Source organism: Larimichthys crocea, chromosome XV, assembly GCF_000972845.2.
Source record: "Larimichthys crocea isolate SSNF chromosome XV, L_crocea_2.0, whole genome shotgun sequence".
In the NCBI taxonomy this organism is placed as follows: Eukaryota; Metazoa; Chordata; class Actinopteri; family Sciaenidae; genus Larimichthys; species Larimichthys crocea.
In genome coordinates this window covers 20,630,960-20,657,597 of record NC_040025.1, presented here as the reverse complement: position 1 = coordinate 20,657,597, position 26,638 = coordinate 20,630,960, and the positions used below count along the sequence as shown (strand labels likewise).

Below are 26,638 nucleotides of genomic sequence, written 5' to 3'. Positions count from 1 at the left end.
GTTCCGTGTGCACTGGTCATGTAAATAGGAAACCATTTGCTCAGTGTTCACCCTTAGGAGTTTTTTTTCCCAGTGTAACTTAACAAAACACATTGTGTGTATCCTTGAGCTCTAACATGTGTTGCATGCAATTCCTCTTTTTCTTTTTGAATTGCATTGTTTACATCCACCTTTACTAGCTTTCAATTTTCATCTTATCCCCTGCCTTTTGCTGTGTGTATATACATCATTTGCTAACACATTCTCAATAACTTTTCTGAATGTCAATGTTTACAGCTCGTTTATTGCCCCCAAGTGGCCAGAAAAAAAAAATCTATGAAAGCTGCTTTGACCAAGCAGTTTGCCTAAATCTAACCAAACATGAATAGATCTGTTAGATCACAAAAGAGTCATATATTTATTAATTTTGTAAAAGCCATCTGTAATACCACCAATATCCCTCAGTGACCTTTCAATGGGACTAAATCAGAAAACATGAGTCATTCAGGAGGACAATGACAAATGACCCTTCATGTCATTTAGCTGGGAGCTGAGGGTCATGCAGGAGTGACAGAGTCATACATGACTAACGTGTGTGCACAATGAAAACTATGTGGACTGAACTAGTTTTTACAGTAAATGAGCCTAAACAGAGGCGAGAGAAGAGTTGTATCTCCTCCTCTGGGGAAATGTGTAATATGTAATGTGTGTGTGTGTATGTGTGTGTGTGTGTGTGTGTGTGTGTGTGTGTGTGTGTGTGTGTGAGAGAGAGAGAGAGAGAGAGAGAGAGAGAGAGAGAGAGAGAGGGTGTGTGTGCGTGAATACTTTTAGCGTCTCACCAAACGTCGCTGAATGCATTCTTCTCTGGCGGGTGGCGAGTCTCACCAAACGTCGCTGAATGCATTCTTCTCTGGCGGGTGGCGAGTGCAGAGCATCTGAAAGAGAGACAGGAGAGGAGAGAGAGAAAGAGTGACATCCAACATACATATATAAGAGAGAGAGAGAGATAGAGTAAGGGGTGTATTGGAGAGTCCGAGAAGAAGCTGAAAGTTCACTGCAGACGCTCCTTCACAGGTTGGTTGCATCTCTATAATATTCTTATGATATACTTACCAGACACCTTGTTATGGAATCTAAATGTCCAGCTCAACTCGGTGTTAATGTAACTTGCACGCTGTGATAATCGCACATGCAGCATCTTCTCAGTTTGCCTCCATTCATCTTTTTTTACATAAAATCCGCAGACCTTACTATTGATGTTCCAGAGCGTCTCCCACTACTACATGCAACTGACATCGTTATCAGCAATGAAAACAGACGGATCGGCTCTTTACTTTGCTTTCGCGTCAGCTTAAATGCGGGACACTTTCATTGCAAACGTTTGCTCTTTTTGTGCAGCCAATAATCCTCCTCATGTCCGGTTATGTTGGAGTGTTTTCAATGTGCACGGAGATGGAAACGGTTGCAGCAGGGATGAAAACATAGGGATTTGCGTTTTTACGCACACATGTCAATGGAGCAATTTGCAATAATGAGTTTAGTGGTAACGATTATTTGTGTGTATATATGTGTGATGCACACTTTTCTTGTGCCATGATCCTGTCATATACAGCTGCAATGAGCCATGTTTCCTAGTACAGGATTGGCTGCAAAGCCTAAGGGTATGCCCGCCAACAGACAGCCATCCATCTCATACCTGACCAGTTATCACTGGCTGAACTGAGGCAGGTCACTAAACCTGAAAGGCAACCCCCATAGCTTCACACACAAGGGTTATTTTTACCTCAGGTAGTGTGTCAGGCGCGGCACACAAACATTGTTCTCCTCATTGTAATGCACCACATGCCGTTCACACTTTATATCCAACTGGACCTGATGCCAGGGGAGCCTCGTGTGTAACGCGAGAGATAGAGAGGAGAAGAGAGGAAGAGGGGGGAGCGAAAGAGGGAGGTTGCTTCAGTGTTGCAGGAGAAAAAAAAAGAGAAGTAAAAGATTATACATGCGTATGTGTGTGCAGCTTTGGGGTAGAAAAAGAAAGTAAAAACTGGAGAGAGAGATTGTATTTTTATTCAGATGGATTTGCTTTGCCAATAAATAAATCAGCTCAAAGGGACAGGTGGACATATATAGTTATTATTATTATTATTACTATCATAATTTTTGTGGATGCAGTGCAGTTTTTGCTCTTATCTTCTCCACTCTGAATGTTTTTATAAACCTCATTAGGTTAAATCCTGCTGCACTTTTAAGTGTCATGATGAGGCTGTAATCATGGCCATGGCAATAAAGCTCATTTGAATTGAGAGGGTCAGAGAGAGAGAAAGAGAGAGAGAGAGAGAGAGAGAGAGAGAGAGAGAGAGAGAGAGCTAGTGGAAAACAGAGCATATGGTCTGGTGACGTAACGCCGGTCGTCGAGGACGCATTGACCACAGCGCATGTTTTGTGCGTGCGTGTGTTTATGTGTTTGTGTGTTTGTGTGTAGCTAAGGATACAAAGCGTGTCATCTCCGCTTCATTCCTAAAACACGCACTAAAAATAAATAAACTACCATAAATAATGAACGCTGTGACCGCCGCCACCTGCCTGCTCGTCGCCGGCTTCAGCTATTTCCTCTTCGGCTGCGATGTGTTGTTACCGCTGCTCCGTGCCTCTGTTGCAGAGCCCTCCATGCCCGAGCCGGGAGATGCTCCGCGGCTGAGCCCGCAGGGAGTCCCATACACCGACCTGCAGCACATCGTCAACGCCGACGGACTGCACCTGTTCTGCCGCTACTGGGAGCCCGCCGGTCCGCCAAGGTTAGTGGAGACCGGAGCGGGGAATCTAACGGAAAGAGTGTCTCTACTGTCCCTCTGTATATGTGTACAGAAGGTTGTGTGTGAGAGACCTCACCAAAAGTGTCAAACATGATCCCGTTATTGAGCAAAGTGTAGTCACATGGTTGTTTTTATTCCTGGAATCACATGAGGAGGACTTTCTTTAAAGGTCCTGCGTGTTAATCTGTAAAGTGTGCAGTCCAGGACCAGCTGTAGGCTAATAAAAGTGCACATTTGGGTATATATAGTCTCTATCCCTGCCTGCTCAGTACACATGTATCTCTGCACAAGCAGCCTGTATGAATCCACACTGATACGATTTGATTCTTCCTTATTGAGGATTCATTCAAACAGCCCCAGGAGACATATCCTCTCTGTAACTGGTCAAACAACCAATCAGCGTCCACCATCTTCTACATACTGTCACCAGAAAATGTGTTCATTCATATGGATTACATTATGAGAAGCAACGCTGGCTGAAAAGCAGCCTACATTGTTAATTGTTAAAGATTTTAGAGCTGTAACTCAGTAACTCAGCAGTAATAAATGCCCGACCCTCACATCAAGGAAGTTTATTGTGAGTCATTTTAAGTTCATGGTCTCACCTCTTAACAATGTGCAACACAGAAACATCTCTACATCAAAATAAGACTGCAAATTGACATTACTGAGAAATAATTAAAATCCAATCTATCTGTGATAGCCTGTAGCAAATCTGGACAGTTAAGTCTCATTCTGTGACCCAAGCTTGTTAAAAACATAATTATGTTAATCTCCTCATAGTGGCCACTACCAGATGCCCCTGTAACTCATACTGGGTCATGACCTCATTTAAAAAAAGACCCATGAACAGTTACTTGAAGCCTCTTGAAATGTAGCGTTAAATAGTGAAGGTGCATATATGATATCAAAAATGAACAACTTATTAAGCATTCACATTAATCTCAGTGAAACTAAATGTTCATAATTATTAGAAAATCAAGTTCAAATTTGTTTACTATGGTTGGAGATCCACTTGATCAGCTTTTTGGGGCTGGGAAAGAAAACAGAATGCAGATTGTCACAGATTTTAGCTGTAGCTGACTGCTCACAGTCAAAGGTGTCACCATGGAAAGAAATGTCATTGAGTGTACACAGAACAGTCCGCAACCAAACCCACTATGACAAACTGTACTGTGCTGTAATTGAGTATGTTTCTTCAGTCTGAGCTGCAGTGAGAAAGATAACTTAGTTTCTTTTTGTGTACGTGGCTCACTAGATAATCACGTACAGTCCTGTGCAGATAAAGAACAAATAAGGACAAACCTCAATTTATTTTAAAAAACCAACATCCAGGCACAAGGAAATGCTGGCCATCAAATGTCAGCATCTGTTTCCTCATACCTTTGGGTTTTGAGATAGTTTCCAAGCAGCAATCTCCTTGACTGTGAAGTGAAGTGTGCAAGAGCTGCAGGTCCATGAACGGCCACTTGAAGCTGGCTACAGAACGAGTCAATCTTCATAAGCCCCTGTATTAAAATGTCCAACTTCACAGCAGAAATAAACAGCCTGGTACAACAACAACAAAAAAACAGTTTTGGTTTTATTATTATTATATTAAGGCTTAAACCTATGCATAATTTAGGGCCACCTTTACTCTCACAGGTGGCTTGTTTGAACAACCAGGCCGCCTCAGCTCTATGGCTTTGCCCAGTTTTGGATTAGCTGGGAGCCCTGTAGGCAGGACTGCCAAGATGACCTTCGCCAGAGCCACCACACTCTGAGCTGTACAACGGCTCTTCAGAAACCTATGGGTGACGTCATGGATACTGTAAGAGTCCATGTTTTATAAAGTCTTTGGTTAGTCCTTGTAGTTGATTGGAATTACATTCTCAGCCTCAAAGAATGGCATCATAGTTAATTTGCAAAAGGCCTGAGATCCTGACTCATCAGCCATTCTGGTGTGTAAATGGAAACGTTGTCTCTTAGCCAAAAAGATATTAAACAACACAACTACACGATTAATGGGTCCAGTTTAAAAAAAGCTCTACTTCTTACTACTTTAGTGGTATGTTCCACAGTCTGCTGTTAGAGGCCCCTTTGCTATGCACGCTCAGCCGTTTTAAGTCCTCTGCACACATGTGGCTGCAGCAGTGCATTAAACACAACACAGATGTCATACTACGCTCGCTTACAAACCACATAGCTGTATGTAGTGTGAGAGCCCAGGAGGAAAGAGACAGAACGAGAAGCTCACAAAACATCTGGAGTCAAGATATTACTTATCTCACGCACACACACGCACACACACACACACACACATATAAGACTTACACATCTCAGTAGAGAAGTGACTCATTAACTGACACTGTGTCTGTGCCTCTGCTGTATAATTGCTCCATAAACCGTGGCTGATAGTTTACGATAGCGTGTGTGCATGTATGTGTGTTCATTCGCCTGTCATCTTTGATTCATTCTGTATTTGTACATGTGGGTGATTGTATACTTGTGTGTGGATATCTGTGTATGCATGTACATTAGGTAGCAAACCTTGGGATGTTTATATTTGTGGTTAGACTGAACATCTCTGCCTGCTGGCTGTTGTTAACATGTAAGTGTGCATGATTCAGCACAGGCAATGGGACCAACATTTGACCTTATAATTACAAACAAGGCCTGAGGCCTCTAATAGAAGCCCTTTCCCAGACCCTTTGCCCACACTGCCACATGAATAGAAAGCTATGCACCAACCTGCTCATATATTTAAAGCTTGTCAACAGAAAGTCTTGGAGATAAATAACCATATCTAAAACTGTGTCCTGATCTTCCTGCCAAAGGTATCAATAGATGTAATTTCGTTGCCACACCATAACAGCTTTATTTTTTCTCCTGCAAATCATGTTTTTTGGAAGTAGAAAGCTGAATCACTGCAGGCTTAGAATAGCTGCAGATCTTTCAGCGTTGTAACTGTTTTAGAGCCAAAGCTTTGGATGGCTTATATAATACTTTTCTCACTGGAGGGTAGCCAGTGACCATGCTAAAAATGCATGCAGTCATTGCAGAGAGAGGCATGCAAGAATCTTATTCATCCTGATGTGTGTGTGTGTGTGTGTGTGTGTGTGTGTGTGTGTGTATATATATACACTAATGTGTGTGTTTAATAGCTGTAAATATAGCAGATATTGTCTGTTTTCTGTGTTGCATACTCAGATTTGAAGCTGCATTTAGAGTTTACAGGACACTTAAATCATTCATTAAAGCCCAGACTAATGAAATTCTTTTAGCTGAGCTAGCACCTACTACTGTAGAAGCTGGGCGAGGAAGCTTTATTGCAAGCTATTACAAGCAGTTAAGTAAAATTACACCCTCACCAACACGCCCCAAAACTCCTGTATAATTATTGGCAGTTGTGGGTTAGATCTTGAACGTACTGCCATTTCGGACTCTCTGCAAAATAAAAGTTACACACAGAATGTTCTAAGAGTGTAAAACAGCCGAGCAAGTGTGACTAATCGAGATACTCCAGCCTGTTGTCTGTCATACAGTCGACACTTCACCATCAAAGAAATTCTGTGATGCACATCTGTTATGTCTGTTTTCACACAAACTTGCCTTCACAATAAAAAAAAGTTCTTGGTCTGAATGTGTGCCGCAACCAGACTTGCAGCAAACATACTGACTGCAGCAGTCAGTATGTTTGTCAGTCAGTATTAGTAACGTTTGATTATCAATTATCAAAAAAGTTGCAGATGACTCACCATCATTGTCAACACCACTAAAGTTGTGATGAGACGTGCTGTAACCATGGTGACGGCCGCAGTTTGTGAATGCCAGGCTGACATTTATTTACTCAACAAACTGGATCAACTTAAGGCCAGACAGTTTGTCGCTTGAGTGTTTGTGTAGCATAAAAGCGGAAATTAAGCAGATTGTTTAAATGTCACACTAAGTGGATGGGAAATACCAATGTCACGTGTGTTGACAAGGCTACGGAGGAGCTTTGGTAAGGGTTGGTGGCTTTGGTTGTTATGTTGTTATGTTAGACATAAGTCTGTGGCAAGAGAAAAGTACCATCTGCCATCAGGCAAATGTGGACATATTATTATCATAAGGTGAATGAAAAAACATTGTAGTAATAGTAGGAGAGTGCAGATGATGTATGAAAAACACCCCAATCACATGCTTTGCTGCATATACAGATAGTGTTTTTAGGTTGTGATTGTAAATCTCCTTCAACAAAGGACAGTATGCAAAGCCTAAATTTGTTGTAACACTATCTTTTTGTACAGTTCAGTTCTTACCCTTCTGGAATCCTATAAGTGGCCCTATCAATTGCTTTTGCAATTATAGGCAATTGCTCAGACACCAGAGGGTTAAATGTGTCTCCTTCCATCTCCTTTTAAATGTACTCAGTTTGTTGCTTAAACCTGGAAATGAAAATGGAGCATATAGACTGAGAAGGAAACTACATTTTCTCTACTGACATATGTAGATTCCAGAAGAAAAGACTCTTCTGCTATTGGCTTTTTCCTTTCCTTTCCTTTTTTCTAACATGCTGAATATTCAGTATGAATTACATGACAGACAGACAATTGACAAACTTCCAAAATATGCAAATGTTAAAATGTAAAAATGTTGGCTTAACAATGAAACTTGGTCAGAGGTCAGGGGCTCCTGAAAAGCCTTTTCACTAGAACCAGGAAGTAGGTGAAAGGTGGGGGGGTGGAGGAGAGGGGCATCAACAATGATTGACAGATCTTCCAACTGACATCCAACTGGGACACTGAACCCTCAGACCAGCATACCAGCCTTACATGCGCCGGACACCTGTGTTTTTACATAAAGGACAACTGACAGTCTCACATACACACACACACACAGTTTGTGTAAATAGTGTACTGCTGTGTTTATTTACCATGTGTTTTTATGGTCAGATTATTTAATCTCTCTACTGCTTGCTGCTCTTGCCAGTAGAGGAGATAAAAGCTCCATGGTGGTTCCCTCCATGTTTCCGCCTGTGGGCCAATTTTGGCTGAGTAGTGTATAAAATATTAGAGGCTCTTATGTTCACATAAAATTCACTGAGTAGGTGATTCCAAGTGCCCGCTGGGATCATTTATTGTAAGTTAATGTGAAAAGGAGACAGAGGAAAAGCACTTCAGAGTTTTCAATTTTCATTCCACTGTTGCTCATATTCACAAGCACTTAACGATTTCATTAACACTGAGTAATAACTCCATCAGGAACATTACCAGCATTAACATTAAAATAAGCAGAGACTTTTTTTATCGAGGTATTATATATAATTATGATGATTTTCTTACATTTCATTGATTTCTGCTGCTGTATAGCTATGAATATAAAATATGGGACATGTTAAATGTGATCTGATGATACCCATGGAGAAAGTAGCAGGTTGCAACAGTTAACTGATGAGATACATCAAAGAGAAATACAATAATATTAAAAAGAGAAAAGGAGTTATACAAACATGTGCAAATACATTTCATTATAAGAAGTGGAAAAAGCAGAAGTGCTATCAGAGGTATTCTTTTTCGGTCAGTGTTATCGCATAATAATAAAAATATCCATTAAATGGACAGTGACTGTTAAGTAATATTTTGGTGAATTTTAGGTGAACTTATAAAATGTCTATTTCACTGTGCAGTTGAATATTTTCAATATAGTGTCTCCTTGGTTTACCTTTTTTGTATCGCTTGTGTAAACCTTCTTGCTGTGGCTGCCCGCTGACAGTCCGCCTACATTTCTCTCCATCGCAAAGTCATTTCCTCTGTCACTCACTTGTTTTTTTTCTGTTTGTTTTGTTTTTTTTCTGCACAGCACACACATTCATCCACTTTCTCTGACTCCATTTCTTGTTTTCTTTTCCATTTTCACTCTTCACCCCCTCCTCATGCATCTCATTTTCCACCTGTCACATTGCTCCTCTCTGTCATATCCATTTTGTTTTGCTTCAAGTGCATCAAATCTCACAGTCACCTGGGAATTCAAAGTCTGTCGGTGTCTTAAACGGTATTGAGATGTCTTGAATTGAATGGATGAGATGAATACACTAGCCACCTGGGACTTGCTCGCACTAGTATCTCACAGAGCTTCTTTCTTTCTTTTATTTCTCTATACTTTGCTCTATACTCAGATAAAGTTATTGGGGAGGGACATTAAGTTTCCAGAGCTAATACATTTGCTAACTGTCTGTAAACATCCTCCTTAGTCTGGTTGCTAACAAGACAATAAGTTTGTACAATTTATTCAAATGTATAATTGTATTTATCTCACAGACTAATTTCTCACATCTGCCTGCATGTACTCCAACAGATGAAGTGAAATAGAAGTGGATGGTGACACAAAGATAAAAAAGCTACAGTAGTGCCGTCTTTTTTCAGACTCTTTGGTTCTCTGTTCCCTCAAAGATTATCACTGTGAAGGTTACTTGTTTTCGGTCAGCGGCGGATGTGAATTCACAGGTTACTAACGTTAAACTTGACACAAAAACATTGTGCAGATTATATTTGCCCCTGTGAGTGAATCCACTTATTGTAGCGCCTCCTTTGGAATTAATTGATGTGTTCTGGTCTATAATTAAATATAATCTGTTTCAAGTGCTGTCACTGTACTTTAGCCGGGAAACTCTTCATTCAGGTTATTTTTGTTTAGTCATAAAAAATTTCTAAATTTGTCCTTTCAAAGGCTGCTGATGTCCTGTTTCCTGCCTCACGTACAGTATACAGTGTCTTCTCATTCTATCTTTGATCCTCTCTTTCTCTTTTCCTTTAATCATTGCCTCTATATCTTTATACTTTATACACCCACTACAACTGTACATTGACGGACTCTGCACTTAACAGCACCGATGTGGTCACCCAGCCATATGCAGTACATACAGTATATGTCCACACACACACACACACACACACACACACACACACACACACAGTGTACATCATATCCTTTGGTCAGCTCTTCAAAGAAAGCTCACACAAGATGAGAGTAAAGGGACACACACACACACACACACACACAAACACACGAACACACAAACACACAATTAAGTTCTGAGTAGTCTAAGTCCATTAATCAGATTAACATGCCGGTGTTCGATCGTTCTGTCTCGTCCTCTGGCTCCTGTTCAGTCTGGACACATGGACACCAAAATCTCCAGTGTTAATTTAACAAATGTAAATGTAAATGTAAATGTACTTTATTTATACAGCCCTTTACAACAGTCCTTTCGGTGTACCAAAGTGCTTTACAGTAGACAATAAATAACGAGAACAATAGGTAAAAAACAAACAAAATAAAAACAATAAAAACAATAAAATGCAACAAAATCGAATAAGAAATAATAAAAGTGTCATCATACTACTGGGTGCCGCTATAATCTATGTTTATATAAGGTCATATCAGTAAAAGCTAATTAAACACAGTTAAATGGCGTCACAGTCCAAAATGTGTTACTGAAAATAAACTAGTGAGCCGTGGAAAGTTTGATGTCAACAGTTACACTGTTATGCTGATAACTATGCGTACAAGTGTTTATTTAACACTGTGCATGCTTTTATGTACGCTATATCTGGTCTATATCAGTAAATAAAAATATATTCTGCCTGACTGAGCCAGTTAAATCAACAGATTAACTGTCTAGCACAAACAGGTGCAACAGAACAGGTCTTTTTCACAGCAACTTGTCATAGTAGGAAAATGATGGCTCCATTCTGTTTAATTAAGTCAGCATGACAGTGAGCCGACATGCACAATATCATATACCCTGAAACCGAAGCATCTGAATGGAATTCAGCCATCACTTATTTATGTACAGCTAAATAATTAAGTTAAGAGAAGATGAGCCTGATTCAGCTTCTGGAGAAACATAACCTGATGTCATACTGTGGTGGCAAATTCAATGATGTCAAACCTGAAATGGGTCTGATGGCTTGCGCATGACTATTAGTGGGTTTATGTTTATTGGATGATGATTATGATTTCTGAGCAGTGAGTGCAACTGTGATGAAAAGCACACCAGTTCTCTTGTTATAGAAAAACAAATTAACAAACGGTGTAGGAACAACACATTTAGATGGTTGAAATATTGATTATGTGGAAAATAATGGAAATGTCTTAAGAAGTCTTGCAATGCAAATATTTCTGTCTCCTTGTCCTAAGTAAGACATAACTAAAATGTCTTGTAGTGTATTTACAGTTAAAGGTGCAGAATGTGACTTTCTAGCACAGTTGGAAGTTTTGAGTTCCTCTATAATCTTGGGGTAGTCAGTCAGCATTGCATTAAGGGGATTAAGGCTTTGGCTTTGTTTCGGGCCTGTGGTTGTTTGGAGTAGCTCTTAGTAGAGCCAGAGGGAGGACAAAACTCTCTCTCGCTCCCTCAGAGTGTTTTAATAAGGCTGGTTATAAGCCATGTTGTTCCAGCAACTGAAACTGGTGTGGGAGACAAGTGGGTCTCCAGTTCCCATGAGAGATGGGAGAGAAAGACATAGAAAGTGATAATGAGAAAAAAAAATAAAATAAATGCAGCTTGTCTTGTTACTAAAAGATTAAAGTACTACAAAAAATAATCAATGGATCTGTGATGATGCACAGTGAGCCTGGAATGAGCAACACTGTGGGAAAGGTTTAGTGTTAATGTGAAATTGCTCCCACTGTCAAGGCTGAAACCACCTCTGAACAGAACTGTTTGAGCTGAAAATATCTGAAGTGTTTTTCCTAACCTATTTTAATCAGTTGTTAACCTATTTATTTCTATGTGTGGGTTTGGGACTGTTGGTTGGAAAAAACAAGCAATTATAAGACATCGCCTTGGGAACTGGGAATGTGGGAAGGGTAACTATTGCACATTGTTATAAACGATTGCTTGATTAATGGAAAAGTAAATGAATGACGTATCAGTGATTAAAAAAAATTCATTAGTTGCAGCCCTAACTGGCCGATTTAGGGGAAACTTAGATATAAGCAATTTTTAAAAAGCAAATTATAGATCCATCCATCCATCCATCCATCCATCCATCCATCCATCCATCCATCCATCCATATTTGATTACGTTTGAATAATTGAATGTTTAGGGAATTCAAATTTCATTTCATTTAGGTTTAGTGAGTAAATTAATTCAGAAACATGATGGCATCCATAGCAACAGAGTCAACCCCGTCCCTTGTCTTAGCTTGAGAGTTCTCTCTGTAGAAGTTTGTCTGCTTTCAGCTTTAGTCTGTCTAAGAATTAGCTGAGTCTAGCAGCTAGAAGTCATACCAATGACAAACCATGAGAGTGTGGGGGGTGTTGTAGATGATATCACTCACAACCTCTTTAAACTTCTGAACATTGTGGGCCTTATTTCAGTTACTATAGGTGTTCAAGATACAAAATAAAGCATTGGCAATAGCATGCCCTACTATTTGTTTGGAATGTATCCAGAAACCAATTTTAATGGAACATTTAAAAGACATTTGACATTTTCACAGCTGCCATGTTTTAATAAGTCTTTTTAATAGAGCTGTCATTGGTCGTCTCTGAAGCAAAGACTTATGAGAGCCCACAGTGTAGTGCATTTGTAATCCCAGGTCAAGGAAGGATTCAGGTTGATGTCTAAGTAAAGTAGTAAAATGTCACAACCTATTGAGGTAACACTTGTTCTCAGCAAATGGCTCTTGAGATTTACCAGACCACTTTTAGCAAAGTGGAAACTGGGCTTGCTTTGCACGGCTGAGCCAACATACTGATGATGCCTGAATATTATCTTGTCTGCCAGATGCCTGTTGCTGAATGAATACAGACATCTGTTAAGATTCAAATTCTGGGTAATTAAATCCATGATACTTGCTTTATATCACCTCCTATTAGCTGTCAGATGTATTTATCATATCTTTCCCCTCTTTTTGGCAGCTCAGATAACCTTAAAACAAAAAATTGATAAGAGGAAGCAAAGACGAAGAAAAGAGAAAAGATTATCAAGTAGACTAAAGAGGCATTTAGAGAATGATGGATGGAGAGAATCTAAGAGAAAGAAAGACAGTAAATTACAAATGTCACATTACAATTGTGGTTTTCAGTGGAGTGTGTGCTGTGTTGTTCACTGTACAGTCCTCTTTCCAATGAACCCAGATTAGCCCCATTAATCCCCTGCTGCCCCTCAGCATGTGTATTACAGAACATTGTTCCTATACAAAGACACTCTTTCATACACACACACGTATAGACACATTCGTTCTGAGCCAACAAGTGCAGAGGAAGTCTTAGCCCGAGCCGATGGCGCTCTAAAAGGAGGGGAAAGCAGCAAGTGAAATCAGAGTGATTTGCTAATGAAGTCTGATGAACAGCTACTTTTATGCTATTCTTATATACCCGCCTCAGCCCCTGTTTCACTCCATTTCCTTTCCCTCTGTCACTGAATACATTGAGGCTAATTGTCTGCTGCTGCTGCTGCTGATTGAAGCGCTCACAGACGTCTCAGCACTGCTGCTGCCTAGATAGAAGAACACTGGAGTGTTTCACTGCTGCTCCACTACTTATACACAGATAGATTCTGATTAACATAAAGTTATTTGAAGAGTATACTTTACATGATACCTTCTTAACATCTCTTCTCTCTGTGATCACCTCTCTAGCCTGACTGAAATGAATTAAGTAGGTGTAAATTAACAAGGGATTTTCCTGTCAGCTTTTACATAATGGGTCTGTTTTGGGGAAAAGAGCATATTTTTGACACTTTGTGTTGGTCTGAGTTTTACCTTATGGGCACGTTTGATTGCTGATTGCATACTGTGTAAGGAGACTGTTAAGTTACCTCAAAGACCTAACTGTCTCAGTAGCCAACCACTCATTATTTGGACGTCATGATTATTTCTGGTATCACATATCACAGAACATTGGCATATTTGCAAGACTGAAAGGCACAAAAAGCAGTCAGTACTAACTGCTACATACACACTGACAATTATATCTCAGTGAGACATTACTAGGCTCTTCTCATATATATTTGCACAGCTCCCTATACAATGTAGGAGGCACAATGGCCTAATTGCAATGTACATAACTTATACATTGTTTGTTCTTTATCTGTTTCCTGCTTCTGTATGTGGTGAATTGTACTGCTGTAACGTGAATTTCCCTCTTGGGATCAATAAAAATGTTACTTGCTGCTAAATGTTCCACTGTGTTCATCAGCTAATTGCTAACTGTGTCTGTCTGCTGTTTGGTGCTGAGCAAGTACTTTACAATATGCTATTAGCTGCCTTCTGTGGCTGAAAACAAGAGCAGTGAGAATAGACCAAAACAGTAACTAAAGCTATAAAGCCCCGTAAAGCTGAGGGTAGATGCAGATTCGGGTGATAAACGTCTCTAGATTCGCTACAAGCAACCCTTTTTACAGTCTTCAAGGTCTAATCACGATTAGTGATTAATTATAGCTGAATGCAATCAACACAAGTACATCGCAACAGGGGGAGAAACACAACAACACAAAGTCTACTCACTTCTTAAGAAACAAGCAAAATTAAATCTCCTCAGTCATCCCACTGAGAATGAGGCTATCACGAAAGTGTATCCAATACGCCTCCCTTTGGAGAAGCCTTCTGCCCCTATTACATTTTGTCATGAAAAAACAGATAGCTGCATTAATGTGTCTGTTTCATAACATTGCATAAATTCCACTTTCTCCTCTTTGAAAACTGGCTTTGCTTTGCTGTGATAAAATACATCTTCATGAGTTGGGACAAACAAAACTTTGGCCTGTTAAACATAAACGCAGCTTCTCTGCATCAGGAAACAAGAAATTAAATTCTAGTGCAATTTACTGTATAATTTCCTCATCGATAAAATGGTTCTGCCTCAAACCAGCAGGATAATGTCAGGATATTTAAAGTGTTTGTCTCCACGCAGTCTCAGAGAGTGAATGCATCTTCAAACTGAGAGACCAAATGTACTGTTCTGATGAGATATTAGCATACAGTCTCCATTATCCTCATGAAACCAAATCATCATCCACTGTCAAAGCTGTTTTCTGTATATTAATGGATCACATTGTGTTTTACTTTTACTGGATTCCCTCAGAGTCTGTTTGGTGTCGGACAGGCAGGGATGTGCCGAGGCAGATAGAGGGACAGATGGATGATAGCTGCTATCTCTGAAAACATTTTCATCTTTTTTTTTTGTATCATCCTGCTGCTTAATTTCTGTCTCTCACACATGCATACACACACACACACAAAGCAATAATGCACGATCCCACATCAGCCCGTCAGCGAGGATCTTTTCAGGTCATCATTGCGTTACGTTTCTGCTTTAAGCTGCTTTAACCTCATCGGTTCCTCCATCTCCATCTCCCTCAGTTTATAAATAAAGAAAAGATGATGCTCCAGTCGTAAAAATGCAAACATTTGTTTGTCTGAGAGACTTCACTCTGCGTTTGCAAAAACTTGAATAAACTTTTTCCTCTCCTCTCCTCCTCTCAGGGCGCTGGTGTTTATTGCCCATGGGGCTGGAGAGCATTGTGGGCCGTATGATGAGATTGGGCAGAAACTGAAGGAACTGTCCCTGCTGGTATTTGCACATGACCATGGTGAGTCACATTACATTAATGCATGCATACATTACCACCTACACTCATGGTTGCCCTTGTGTTCACCATTAGTTCAAACACAGAATAGCTTGTGCATAAGAAAGAAAGAAAACCCATCGTCCTCCTCTATGATAACAGCTCTTGTTAATTGTTGAGTGAGTGGAGCCTGTTAGGGAAAATGAATTAGGCTCGGTGGTACATTTCTCTATTGTTCTACTGCAGTGCCTCTGTGTGTGTAAGTGTGTAGGTGGTGTGCTTTTGATGCACTGTCAAGGAAAACTTCACCAAGTGTTAGTTTACCAAGTGTGAATGAAACTTCCTGTTCTGCTCAAGTTTCACCGAAACTCTGTCGTGCTGACCCCTCAGCACTGGGACAACCAGACTGACTAGTCACAGTAAACTGTGGTTCAGGCTTTTAGCTGGTTCTCATTGCCAGAGTGAAATACCATAAGCAGGTAAAGGTTCAAGGTCACATCCGGGCAAGTTTATTTGTATGCAGCAATATGTCTGAATCAATGAGACAAAAACCATTGTCTTAACAGGCTGACATGAGGCAGAGGACCAAGAAAAACATGAAAAAGTCCTGAAAACATCAAGAAAAAAGTTGATAAAAGTGTAGGAGAGGCAAGTGATAGAGAGATCCACCTTCATTGATGGGTTGAAGTTGAAATAACAACTGGTAATTCCAAAAGTGTAAAGAACAGAGACACACGCATTGTTGCACAGCTGTCGATAGGCAGTTTTGTTGATCATGCATGTCGTCCCTACTGTTTATAATTTTCAATTTGTGCATCCACTGATCAGTACAGTTTGAAATAATCACAGTGAACATACTTATCACCTTTATTTGTTTAACACTTATCCTTGACCTGTGGTAAAGTAATCGCAATCTGACTTTGCTGCCAAAAAAATTCTCATTTACACATTTATTGCCATTAAAAAATGTCATTGTATGGTTGAAATCTTGTTTCTAGCCGTGGCAGCACAGCACAGCCACAGTCCACACTGAAATATCTCCACAAATATTGGATCAATTATTATGAAATTTGGTACAGACATTCAGGAATAAATCCTACTGACTTAGTAACTGCAAAACTAACATTATCAACCTCAGCACTAGGCCTGTTTTTGTTTTAGCAAGCTAACACATCAACAGTGGATGTTGTAAACATTGAAGCACACCTGCTAAACACAAGTATGATAATTTGTTCATTGTCAGCATGTTAGCATGTGATACTAGCATCTAGTGCAAAGTATTTTTGTGTTATATATTTTCAGGATGTGACAATGTGGAGATGGCAGAGTAATAGTTTAGTAATGAGTCAGGTGTGCTGATTCTAAATGTCTAGTTGACCAGTCAGATTGCTCGGTCAGACCTTCGATCTGATGTTTTCATTGGACCCAGTGGCCAGCCCACGGGCCGTATGTTTGACACCCCTCCCTCATGTATAGCCTCAAACAGCCACTAGCATGAAGGGGAAAAATAGGCATAAAACAAGTGTTAGTGTGATTAGGCCTGTGTTGAAAAAATCGATTTTCCGATTTTGAATCGATTTGCATATTAATTCCTTAAGATCGACTCGTACATCCAAAGATCGATTAAATTAAATTAAATTTTGATTACATTTTCCCCCGGTAAACTTTAACCACACTAGTCGCGTCATTGAATTGAAACAGGCATGCACCGTGTTGCTACAACAAAGCAATGAACATGGCGTCAGACACTGGCAATGCTGGCGAAGTCCCGGCTTTGAAAACACCTGAAACACTCAAAGCTACCATCTGGCACCATTTCGGGTTCAGCCACGACAAAGAAAAAGATGCACTTGAGTTATGTCAAATGGAAGTCAAGTACTGCGGAAATACGACCAACCTCAAGAACCACATGTTGCGACATCACCAAGATCTCATGTCCAAGCCAACCGGGCTGCAACAGATGACACTCTACAACTACCAGCCACTTCTGTACGTTCTCTTAAAATAACTGAGGCGATTGCGGGTTACATTTGCAAAGATATGCACCCGTATTCCGTTGTTGAAAACGAGGGCTTCAGGCGGCTAATGAAAGTAACGGAGCCACACTACGTTATGGTGTCTCGCAAACGTAAACGCACTTTAAAGGCAATTGAATGTGTAATACTTAAAGATTTTACACAAAACTGTGAAATTCTTATGTTTCCTAAGGTACTGTACCTTTGGTTCTTATTCGCATACAGTATTATGACCATTGGGTTACTTTGAAGCCAGTAACCAGCACTCTGTTTATATTTACACTGGCTGAGAATCTCTGTTTTTCATATTGATAATTAAAATAAAAATGCATTTCTATTCAACAGCAACAGCTTTTTCTTTTAATAATGCACCAGGTTAGTGTCCCATTTGCAGTCCATTGCTACAGGTATAGACACCTCTGGCATCCTCTGTTTGCTGTCCTGGATCTCTTTGGTAATTCTGCCCCCTGCATGGTTATAAAAAGCAATACTATCACCATTCTGGGTGATACTTAATTAATTTGCTGTTGAATGCTAAAATAATACTAGTATTAATACATCACACAACTACACAGTCATATAATTCAGGCAACAGCTAGAAAAAAAAATGGTTTTAATAACACTAACCCAAATCGAGATCGGATCGGATTGGATCGGATCGGATTATGATAATTCCAAGAATCGATACCCAGCCCCAAGCGTGATAGTAAATACTAATTAGGTAATAGCAATCGCTTTTCTGATACATACCCCCGCCACCAGCCCATTGTGTGTTGTTCTACTTGGCAGGTCTTAGATACAACAGGAATGTGTTAACTCATGTGACTGTGCAGCAGAGCCTCGCTGCAAAAGAGCAGCATGTGTGTTCAGTAAACTCTTCGACTGACAAACGGGAGAGAGACACACACACACAGAGCATGAGAAGACAAAGAAATCAAGTCTCAGCTGTACTAAGTGGAAATATTTACAGAGGTGGCGTTGACAATGGAGAGCTGGAGAGTGTGAATGATGAGGATGACTGAGGCCGCTCACACAGGAGCAGTTTGTTCATTGATTCGCAGTAAAATGTCACACTGAACCAGAATAAGTCCCTGTAGACACTCGTTTTTCATCTGTCACACACACACACACACACACACACACACACACACACACACACACACCTTGTGCTGCTCCAGATAGAGAGTAGAGATCTTTCACTTGTTATTCCTCAGTCACACTTTCTTCAGTCTCTCGTGTATTTTGAGGTCATTTAAGTCTCTTTCATTCTCACAGTTCTCACAAACAGGAGGTTTCTTCCAACTGGCACACATTACATCTATTTACTAGAGAACAACAAAATTTAACACAAAATACAAAACTCGTACCAGCACCAGCTACAGTACAAAGAATGGACGCAGTATGAGTGGTGTCACCGAAAAGCTTTGCAAAGTGTTGTTTTGAAGCCGAAAATATACGGCGCTGGCCGCCGCCATGTTGGATGTTCCGCAATTCTAAATATTGGCAAAGATGTGGATCACCAGCAGACCTGAGGTGGGTCAAATTACTCTAATAAGCCATCTTTAATAGCACTTACTTGTCAATCAAAGTGGCAATGCTCTTAATTGTGCGTAAGTAAGCTATAGAGACCAAAAACATAGTCCGAACCAGCTTCAAGTGGTCGCTTGAGAAATTACAGTTTTTAGCACTTCCACATTGACTTCATTTCCCAACATTGGAGGCTGCAGCTTGATCAGCACATTTCTTGTATCAGGCAGAAGTGAAATATTCATGTTGGATTGTTTGTGAGGGTCAAAGACAACAGAGCAACATACAGGAAGAAACTAATGTTGTTTGGTGATGCTCAAATTACGTCTGTCTTCTCATTACATTATAGGAGAATAATGTTGACTTTTAATTAGATCAGTGCTTGCACGGTTTCTGAATTCATCAGTTAAGATTGTTTTTCCTGGTCATTATGAGGAAATATAATGACCAGTGTCAACACAAGGTGAGAGATAACATTGCACACACCATTAAACAGCTGTCATTTGCACCATTATATACAACAATCAGTAAATTAATTAATTAGTCAATTTAGAGTAAATGAATCAACAACAATCTGATACACAGTTCATTCAAGTCATTTTCATTAATTTGTGATATTTTAGAGACTAAACAACTAATCAATTAATCTAAAAATCAAAAGGATAAGTAATCATTCTTTAATAAGCCATTGTTACACCTAAATGCTTCTATGAGATGTTATGTTGCTCTGGTTGTGTCACCAGTGACATCAATTGTGCACCTATTTTCCAAAATGTCAGTACACGTATGTAATTAGCCTAACCAATTGATTTCAAGTGACCTGGACTTTCAAAATTGCAACATTGATTAGTCTTCTTACTCGCCTGATGCAGCTCTTCCAGTCATACAGCAGTGGATCTGTGTTCTGCACTGTTTATATATATATATTATATTTATATATATATATGTATGAGTGTGTGTGTGTTCGATTGAGTGCACTAACAAAAGATGTGGATTCAGTGGAGTGACAGGTCATTGATCTGACGTGGGAGAGGATGTAGCATGCATTGATCTGAAGTTTGCAGTGCGTCCATCACTCACTGCTGCTCTGATTGGACATTGATTTCCCCCCCTGTGGTGATCGCTTCAGTGTTGATGAAGGAGTGTGAAGACGTCCTCATACATACAGCACACACATATACAGTATTTATAAATGCACGCACACACACACACATTCGAGAGCGGGAAGGTGTGAGCTGCACTTGTTGTGAATGTTTAGGAGCGCAGTGGTGTTATTGGTTCAATGGTCGCCATGGCAACCCGCCTCACCTCTCAGCCACTGCTACAGGAAGCTCAAGGAGAAGACGCACAATATGTGAATTCATACACACATGCATATTCAGATATTTTTCCTCCTCTCCACCTGTCAGTCATATTTTTCTCGTCTGCCTCTTCTTGTCTTTCCCTCGTCCTCTCACTCCTCCTCCACTCCTCCCTTCCCTTTGTTTTTCACTTCTGAATTGTGTCTTCTTGTGTCTTCTACTCACTCTCTTTCTGCTTCTTCCTCTTGTTGAAAGGGTGGGAGTGTGGGTCACTCTTTGCCATCACTTTCATCCTCCTTATCCAGGAGTACATGCCAGTTTCCTTAATTAATTCCTCTCTCCTCGCTTGACCCGGTAATCGTTCTGCCATCATGAAGGCTATTTCGATGTTTTTGTTTCTGCTCTGAGGATTGACGAGGGTTCTCTGAGGAGACATGAATGAGGATAAACTAGACCAAGCATCCAGACGGAAAAAAATATTCTCTTTAAGTCTGATTTACAAAAGAAATATAAACAACTTTCTCCATTCACAGAATTTTTCTCTTCATCATCTGTTATTTTTTCCTTTTAATCTGAGTAATGAGTAATGATATTAGTCACATACAGTAAGTGAGGCAGAAAATTCCAGTGTGTCAGAGAGAAATAGTTGAAGGTGGTATGAATTTACATATTTTACTTCACTTTGTATAAAAGAAGGAAAAGAGACAAGCGAGGGAAATGTGGATGCAATTAAGGGAATTAAGGGAATGTAGGTTTCTTCTACCTCCTCCTCATATTTTGTCCTCTTAAGACTTTCTTTGTCCCTCATTTCCTCCATCCTCCCCCTCTTTCCTCTTTATTCTCCTTTGCAATCTCTCACTTTTATCCCTCCTTCCCTTCTCTCTTGTACACCTCTCATCTCTGCTGTCCCTCCTCTCCTAAGGGTTTTAAAGAGGAGGATAGATCAGTGTTCAGAAATCACCACCACTGGGAGAGAATATCCTCAAATGTTATGTTTACTCTGTTGGCTGCGATTCAAGGAAAGCCTTGATTGCATTTCCTCTTGGCGTCTCTTGCTACAGACATTTTTTCCCACTGGAGGTATTAAAAAGGTCTTCATGACTCATAAAATTACAAATATATTGCCATTATAGCAATAGCTGTTTCCTCACATTATGCCTTTTCCCTCCACAGTTGGGCATGGCCAGAGTGAAGGAGACAGGATGAACATCAAAGACTTCCAAATCTACATCAGAGACTCCCTGCAGCACGTTGACCTGATGAAGTCCCGCCACCCTGACCTGCCTGTCTTCATTGTGGGTCACTCCATGGTAGGACATTTTCCATGCAGTATTCTGCTGATTTATTTTATTCATATTATCGCATTTAAAAACAAAAATCTCTGAAGATAGTGCAACTCTCGCTGTCATCAAGTTTTTACTGGTTTGTTTGGTGCAAAATTACATAATATTGTTTTTAGACGTACAGTGTGCTTGAAGCACACAAACAGAGAGAGAGAGACAGCAGCATGATAGTGAAGGGCGAGTACTGTTCAAGCACAGGAATGAAAAGTACCGAGATGAGTGATAAGAGGTTTTCTGCGACACAGTGACATTCAAATGAAAGAAATGGCACACGCACTCACACACTCTTTTTTCAGCATGAAGTGGATTTATGTCCCAAAATAGCCAACCATAGTTAACCAGAGTGCATGAGTGCAAAGTGCATAACAACAGAATCAGGGTGTTATAATACTGCCTCATTTTAATGACATTTTATCTATTTTTCTGGGTCCTAGCACCAGGTCTATATGGTGGATAAATGCCATGTTTCTGTAAGGGGTTCAGGGAATGTTTACTCTTGTCCTTTCCCAGAAAACGCCTGCTTACCTTTTACATAGTGACACATATCTTTCACAGTCTGTTGCAGCTCCTGGTCACTGAAGACCTCCAACACAGCAGGAAGGTTCAGTGACCTGCTGAAGGACAATTTAGCTGCGCAGTGTTTGTTAACGGAAGAGAGAGTATGTTCACTTCACCGCAACAGTCTAGGAGTCTATGTATATTTAATGCAATGTTCTACTGACCTTCTGTGGTAGTGGCTGTGTGTTATTCGTTACTTTTACCTTCAATTTCTCTGAGAATGTCAGAGATCCACTAATATTAAAATGTTATGTTCAGTGAGAATACAGGCTGTAGTTAAGAATCCATAGATTTATTTTTCAATGAAGTAATTCATTACTTAGTTTTAAAAGAAAAAGTTAGATGTTTTGGTTACACAAGGCGCCTAATACTCCTCTTATCTTTCTACTACTTAAATATATAGCTACAGCCAGCAGCTGCTTAGCTTAGCTTAGCACAAGCACTGAAAACATCTATCCTGACTCTGTTCAGTGGTAATTAATGGTTAATTCAGTGGTTCTTAACCTTGTTGGAGGTACCGAACCCCACCAGTTTCATATGCTCATTCACCGAACCCTTCTTTAGTAAAAATAAATATGATTTTTTTACTGGTGCACAAAATGAACCGTGCATTAACATCACCTTGTTCAAATAACAAAACCAACACAGTGCATGAACTCACAACAACTTACCTCAGTGTGACTTCTGCTGTTGCCTTTGAGAGACCAGTTCAGATATGCGTGGCTTCACCTTGGCAAGTGCCAGTCTCATGTCATTTTCACAGCAAAGTCTGTTCCTTTTCTTAGTTTTTATGTCCAGCATCCTCGAAAACGATTGCTCACAAAGATATGTTGTAACAAATGGTATAAAAAATTCCAGGGCGGAGGCTCCACCGAACCCCTGACACCGACTCACCGAACCCCTAGGGTTCGATCGAACCCAGGGTAAGAACCACTGGGTTAATTAGTGAGCTAGCTGAGCTGAAAGGCTGCCGGCTGTGGCTGTATATTTAATGTGCAGACTTGAGAGTGGTATAAATCTTCTCAACTAACTCTTTGCCAAAAAGCAGTAAGCGTATCTCCCAAAAGGTTGAACTTTTGTTTTATTTTTTCACTCTAGCCGGAGGCACTCAGGCACACAGAAGTATTTCCAACACGTAACTCCAACTGAAAACACAAACTGCCATTTTTACATTGAATCTTTATATGGATTTTGAACTTTGGAGGAAGCCAGACTTTATGCTAAGCTAAGCTACAGTAAACACCTCCTGACTCTGCCTCTGCACTGTTATTTATATATTTAGTGTGCTGCATACTGTTATATATAGTGAACAGATATTAATTTCCCATTTGCTCGAGCTTTCCTTCAATTTCGTCAGAGCTTCTATCAGCTCAGGGTTCAGTTTGATAAAGAGAGTTTTTGAGACTTAAAACACAGACAGCATCAAACAGACTTTGAAGCGTCTTATGAAATCTACAGACATACAGTTTAACTCAAATTCTCATTGAGAAAAAATACTTACCACTAGGATGCAAAAAGCATCAAGGCCAGTCAGGGAACTATTTTTAACGGATCAATTTATTCAGTTTCACAAAGCTGCATTCAACATCTCAGCCTCTCACTGTTGTGCTCTGTGACCCACTAACTCTTAGTACAGCTAACAGAACACAAACAGTAGTGCCAAGTTATGTAATAAATGATTACTGTCAGTGTTTTGTAGGTTGAGTCAATGTGTATGTGCATTTATCTGTACAGTAGTATTATATGAGGAAGAAGCTAATTTCACTCTGATGAAACATTCAGCAACACACAGAGGTGCTGACTGCACTCTTGTGCACTCTTGTTGCGTACAAGAGTGCAGTCAGCACCTGTGTAACTCCAGAACCTTCCAGGCCAAACACAAATATACAGTTTTTAGGCTTTTAGCTCACAGCTGGGCTCTTTTCAAGCGGAGAACTGTTCTGCTGCAACAAGCCTTGTTATCTTGTAGCACAGCAGTGATTCAGTGGGCATGTGGGACTGAACAGAAAAAAAGGGGTTTAGAGCAGATATGGAGAGCTTTGTGAGAACATGAGTTTAACATTGTTTGAATATATATATATGTTCTATTTGTGCAGAAAAGTTGGCAGCGAAAGTATTTTAAATACAGTAAGAACACTGACACGTTTGAGACATGGAGTCTCAAAAGAAGAAGACATTTATACATGTGCCTTCATTTTTGTTTATCTATTGAGCTTTATTTGATAGCGACAGCTTGCAGAGTGACAGGAAATGTGGGGAGAGAGAGATGGGGAATGACATGTGGGAAAGAGCCACAGGTCGGATTCGAACCCTGGGCAGCCACGGAAAGTACTGAGCCTTTGTACATGGGGCTCTACCGACTGAGCTAAACGATACCCAACATGTGCTTTTATTAATGTTGATTCCTTAATAGGAACAATGTTTGGGTTCAGGGGAAATGCCTTTTCCTGCATGTACTCTTTCAGAATGACACTTGCTTTGACTTCATAGCTTTTGTTATTTATCAGGAAGATCTGCAACACAGGCTGTTCCATCACTCAAGATCTTGCAATCAAAAAAATGAAAGATATTCCTTTTCTCAAATTTTCATATTGAAATAACGTGCCAATTTTACTAATCACCAAACTGTTTCTGCATAAAATTCATTTCACACTTTTACAAGCCATGGTCAAATAAAATTTAAACTTCTGTCTTCTGGTAAGAACTTTGTTGGACTTGCTAGAGTTGCCAAACTCTAGTGAGATCCCAGAGGACGGGGGCTGACTCAGTATTAACAACTGCAGATGTATTTTATATTGGTATCTTGTAGTGGAAGAACCCTTTATCTATTACTCACTAACAACCAAGTTTATGATCTAATGGGAAATGAGAAACCGATTAGATATCATGAACAGATTTCTGTATAAATTTACCACATCGTTTAGTGATTTAAGGGGGGTGGTTAGCACTCACTCACTCACAGCAAGAAGGTTCGACCCCGGCTGGTGCCTTTCTGTGCAGAGTTCTCCTTGAATCCATATGGGTTCTCTCTGGGTACTCTGGGTTCCTCACAAAGTGAGCTGGTGACTTGTCCAGGGTGTACCTGCCTCTTGCCCAGTGTCGGTTATAGAAAATGGATGGATGGATTGACGATTTCATAAAAGACTGCATATTTTTGCTACCACAGCATCTCTTTTCATGATAGAAACACTTTTTGTGGATTCAGACAGTTCAAAACTTTGTTCAACATTGTTTTTTTCAAGCCAATTAATCATTTCTGCCTTTAGGCTGTGTTCTTCATAACAAACTGTCCTCTGTTCAAGACAACAGCTTCTCCTCCCTAAATAGGTCACATTAGACAGCATCATTCGGGCTTATACATACTTTAACCAGCACTCTTTTTAATTCTGTTTTTGCAAACCTTTTTAGGCTCACGCTTTAACGGGCACCAGTACCATATTTATATAAAGACTGAGGCTGCTTTCAAAACAATCTGAGGTTGCAGACGTAAATAGTTTTGTGTAAATCAAATTATGGGATCCCAGATGGAGGTTGAGCGCCTGTTTAGACATCCGACTCTGTAAATATTAAGGCAGAACTGACTGACGCCACAATTTCTCATCCCCTCTTCCCCCTTTTCTTTCCTACCTTCTGTCAATCTCTCCATCTGTGTCATTTCATCTTCCTTCTATGCTATCATATAAGCCAATCCACCTGTCCTGCCATCATCTGCTTTCATTTCCTGTCATCTTTTTCCTCCATGATACCTTCCAGATGTCTTACTTTCATTTGTTTTACAAATAAAAAGTTTTTTTTTTAATTTTCTCATTTTCTTTCTACCCCGTCTTTCATCCTAGTCCACTTTTGTCCTCCTTGTGCTTCCCTTCCCTTCCTAGCCTTTCTTCCTCTTCATATCCTTGACTCTCCTTTCCTTGGAAATAAATAAAACCATTCGTTGTGTTTTTACAGGCCTCATTTCCCAGCTTCCCTGTGTTGTGACTCCTCATCCTGTTTCTGTCAGGCTGTTCCTCTGCTGCTGTGTTTGTATGGATCTCTGTTTAACGGGGCCAAGATGACGCAAAAACGAAAAAACAATGGAAACCGCCTGTGGATTCTACAATATTTATGATAACATCCTGAAGAGACAGTAGAGCAGTCAGCAGTGTAGAAAAAGATTTCCCGCTCATCACTCATCACCTGCTCCACTGCCGCTAGCTGTTTTTAGCAAAAAGTTGATTCTTTCACCCTGTGCATTCATAAGGCAAATAGAAACAAGGATGTATGTATTGTTACAACTGGGTTAGGTACATATAGATTTAAATGCGTTTTTGAAGCACTGTGTTATTTTCCGCCACTTTAGCCCAGAGTGAAATAATTCAACAGCTATGACATGAATGGCACCCAGAAGATGAATCTGGCTCACCAGGCTTTTCATCTAGAACCAGCAGCAGCGTCCAGTGCATCCATGACTGACCAAATTATTACCAAAGACATTATCATCAGCCTGAGCTGTAGTTTGCATATAATTTTAATTAACATTAGCATGTGTCAGCAAGATAACACAATAAAGTCAGCTGTTGAACA

At 40.0% G+C, this 26,638-nt stretch overlaps 1 protein-coding gene across 2 annotated transcripts in view; it reads left to right on the top strand.

Moving 5' to 3' along the window:
* Positions 1–867: 867 nt before the first annotated feature.
* Positions 868–26,638, top strand: part of mgll (monoglyceride lipase) — a 39,322-nt gene continuing 13,551 nt past the window's right edge. The window contains exons 1-4 of one of the 2 annotated variants that reach the window (XM_027288952.1): positions 868–1,053; positions 2,639–2,774; positions 15,249–15,355; positions 21,348–21,484. In XM_027288952.1, coding sequence (XP_027144753.1) covers positions 2,647–2,774; positions 15,249–15,355; positions 21,348–21,484 — 372 coding nt within the window. In that variant the 5' untranslated portion in view covers positions 868–1,053; positions 2,639–2,646. Of the gene's footprint in view, positions 1,054–2,353; positions 2,775–15,248; positions 15,356–21,347; positions 21,485–26,638 lie in introns of those variants that run through there. The other variant, XM_027288951.1, reaches the window with a different exon arrangement.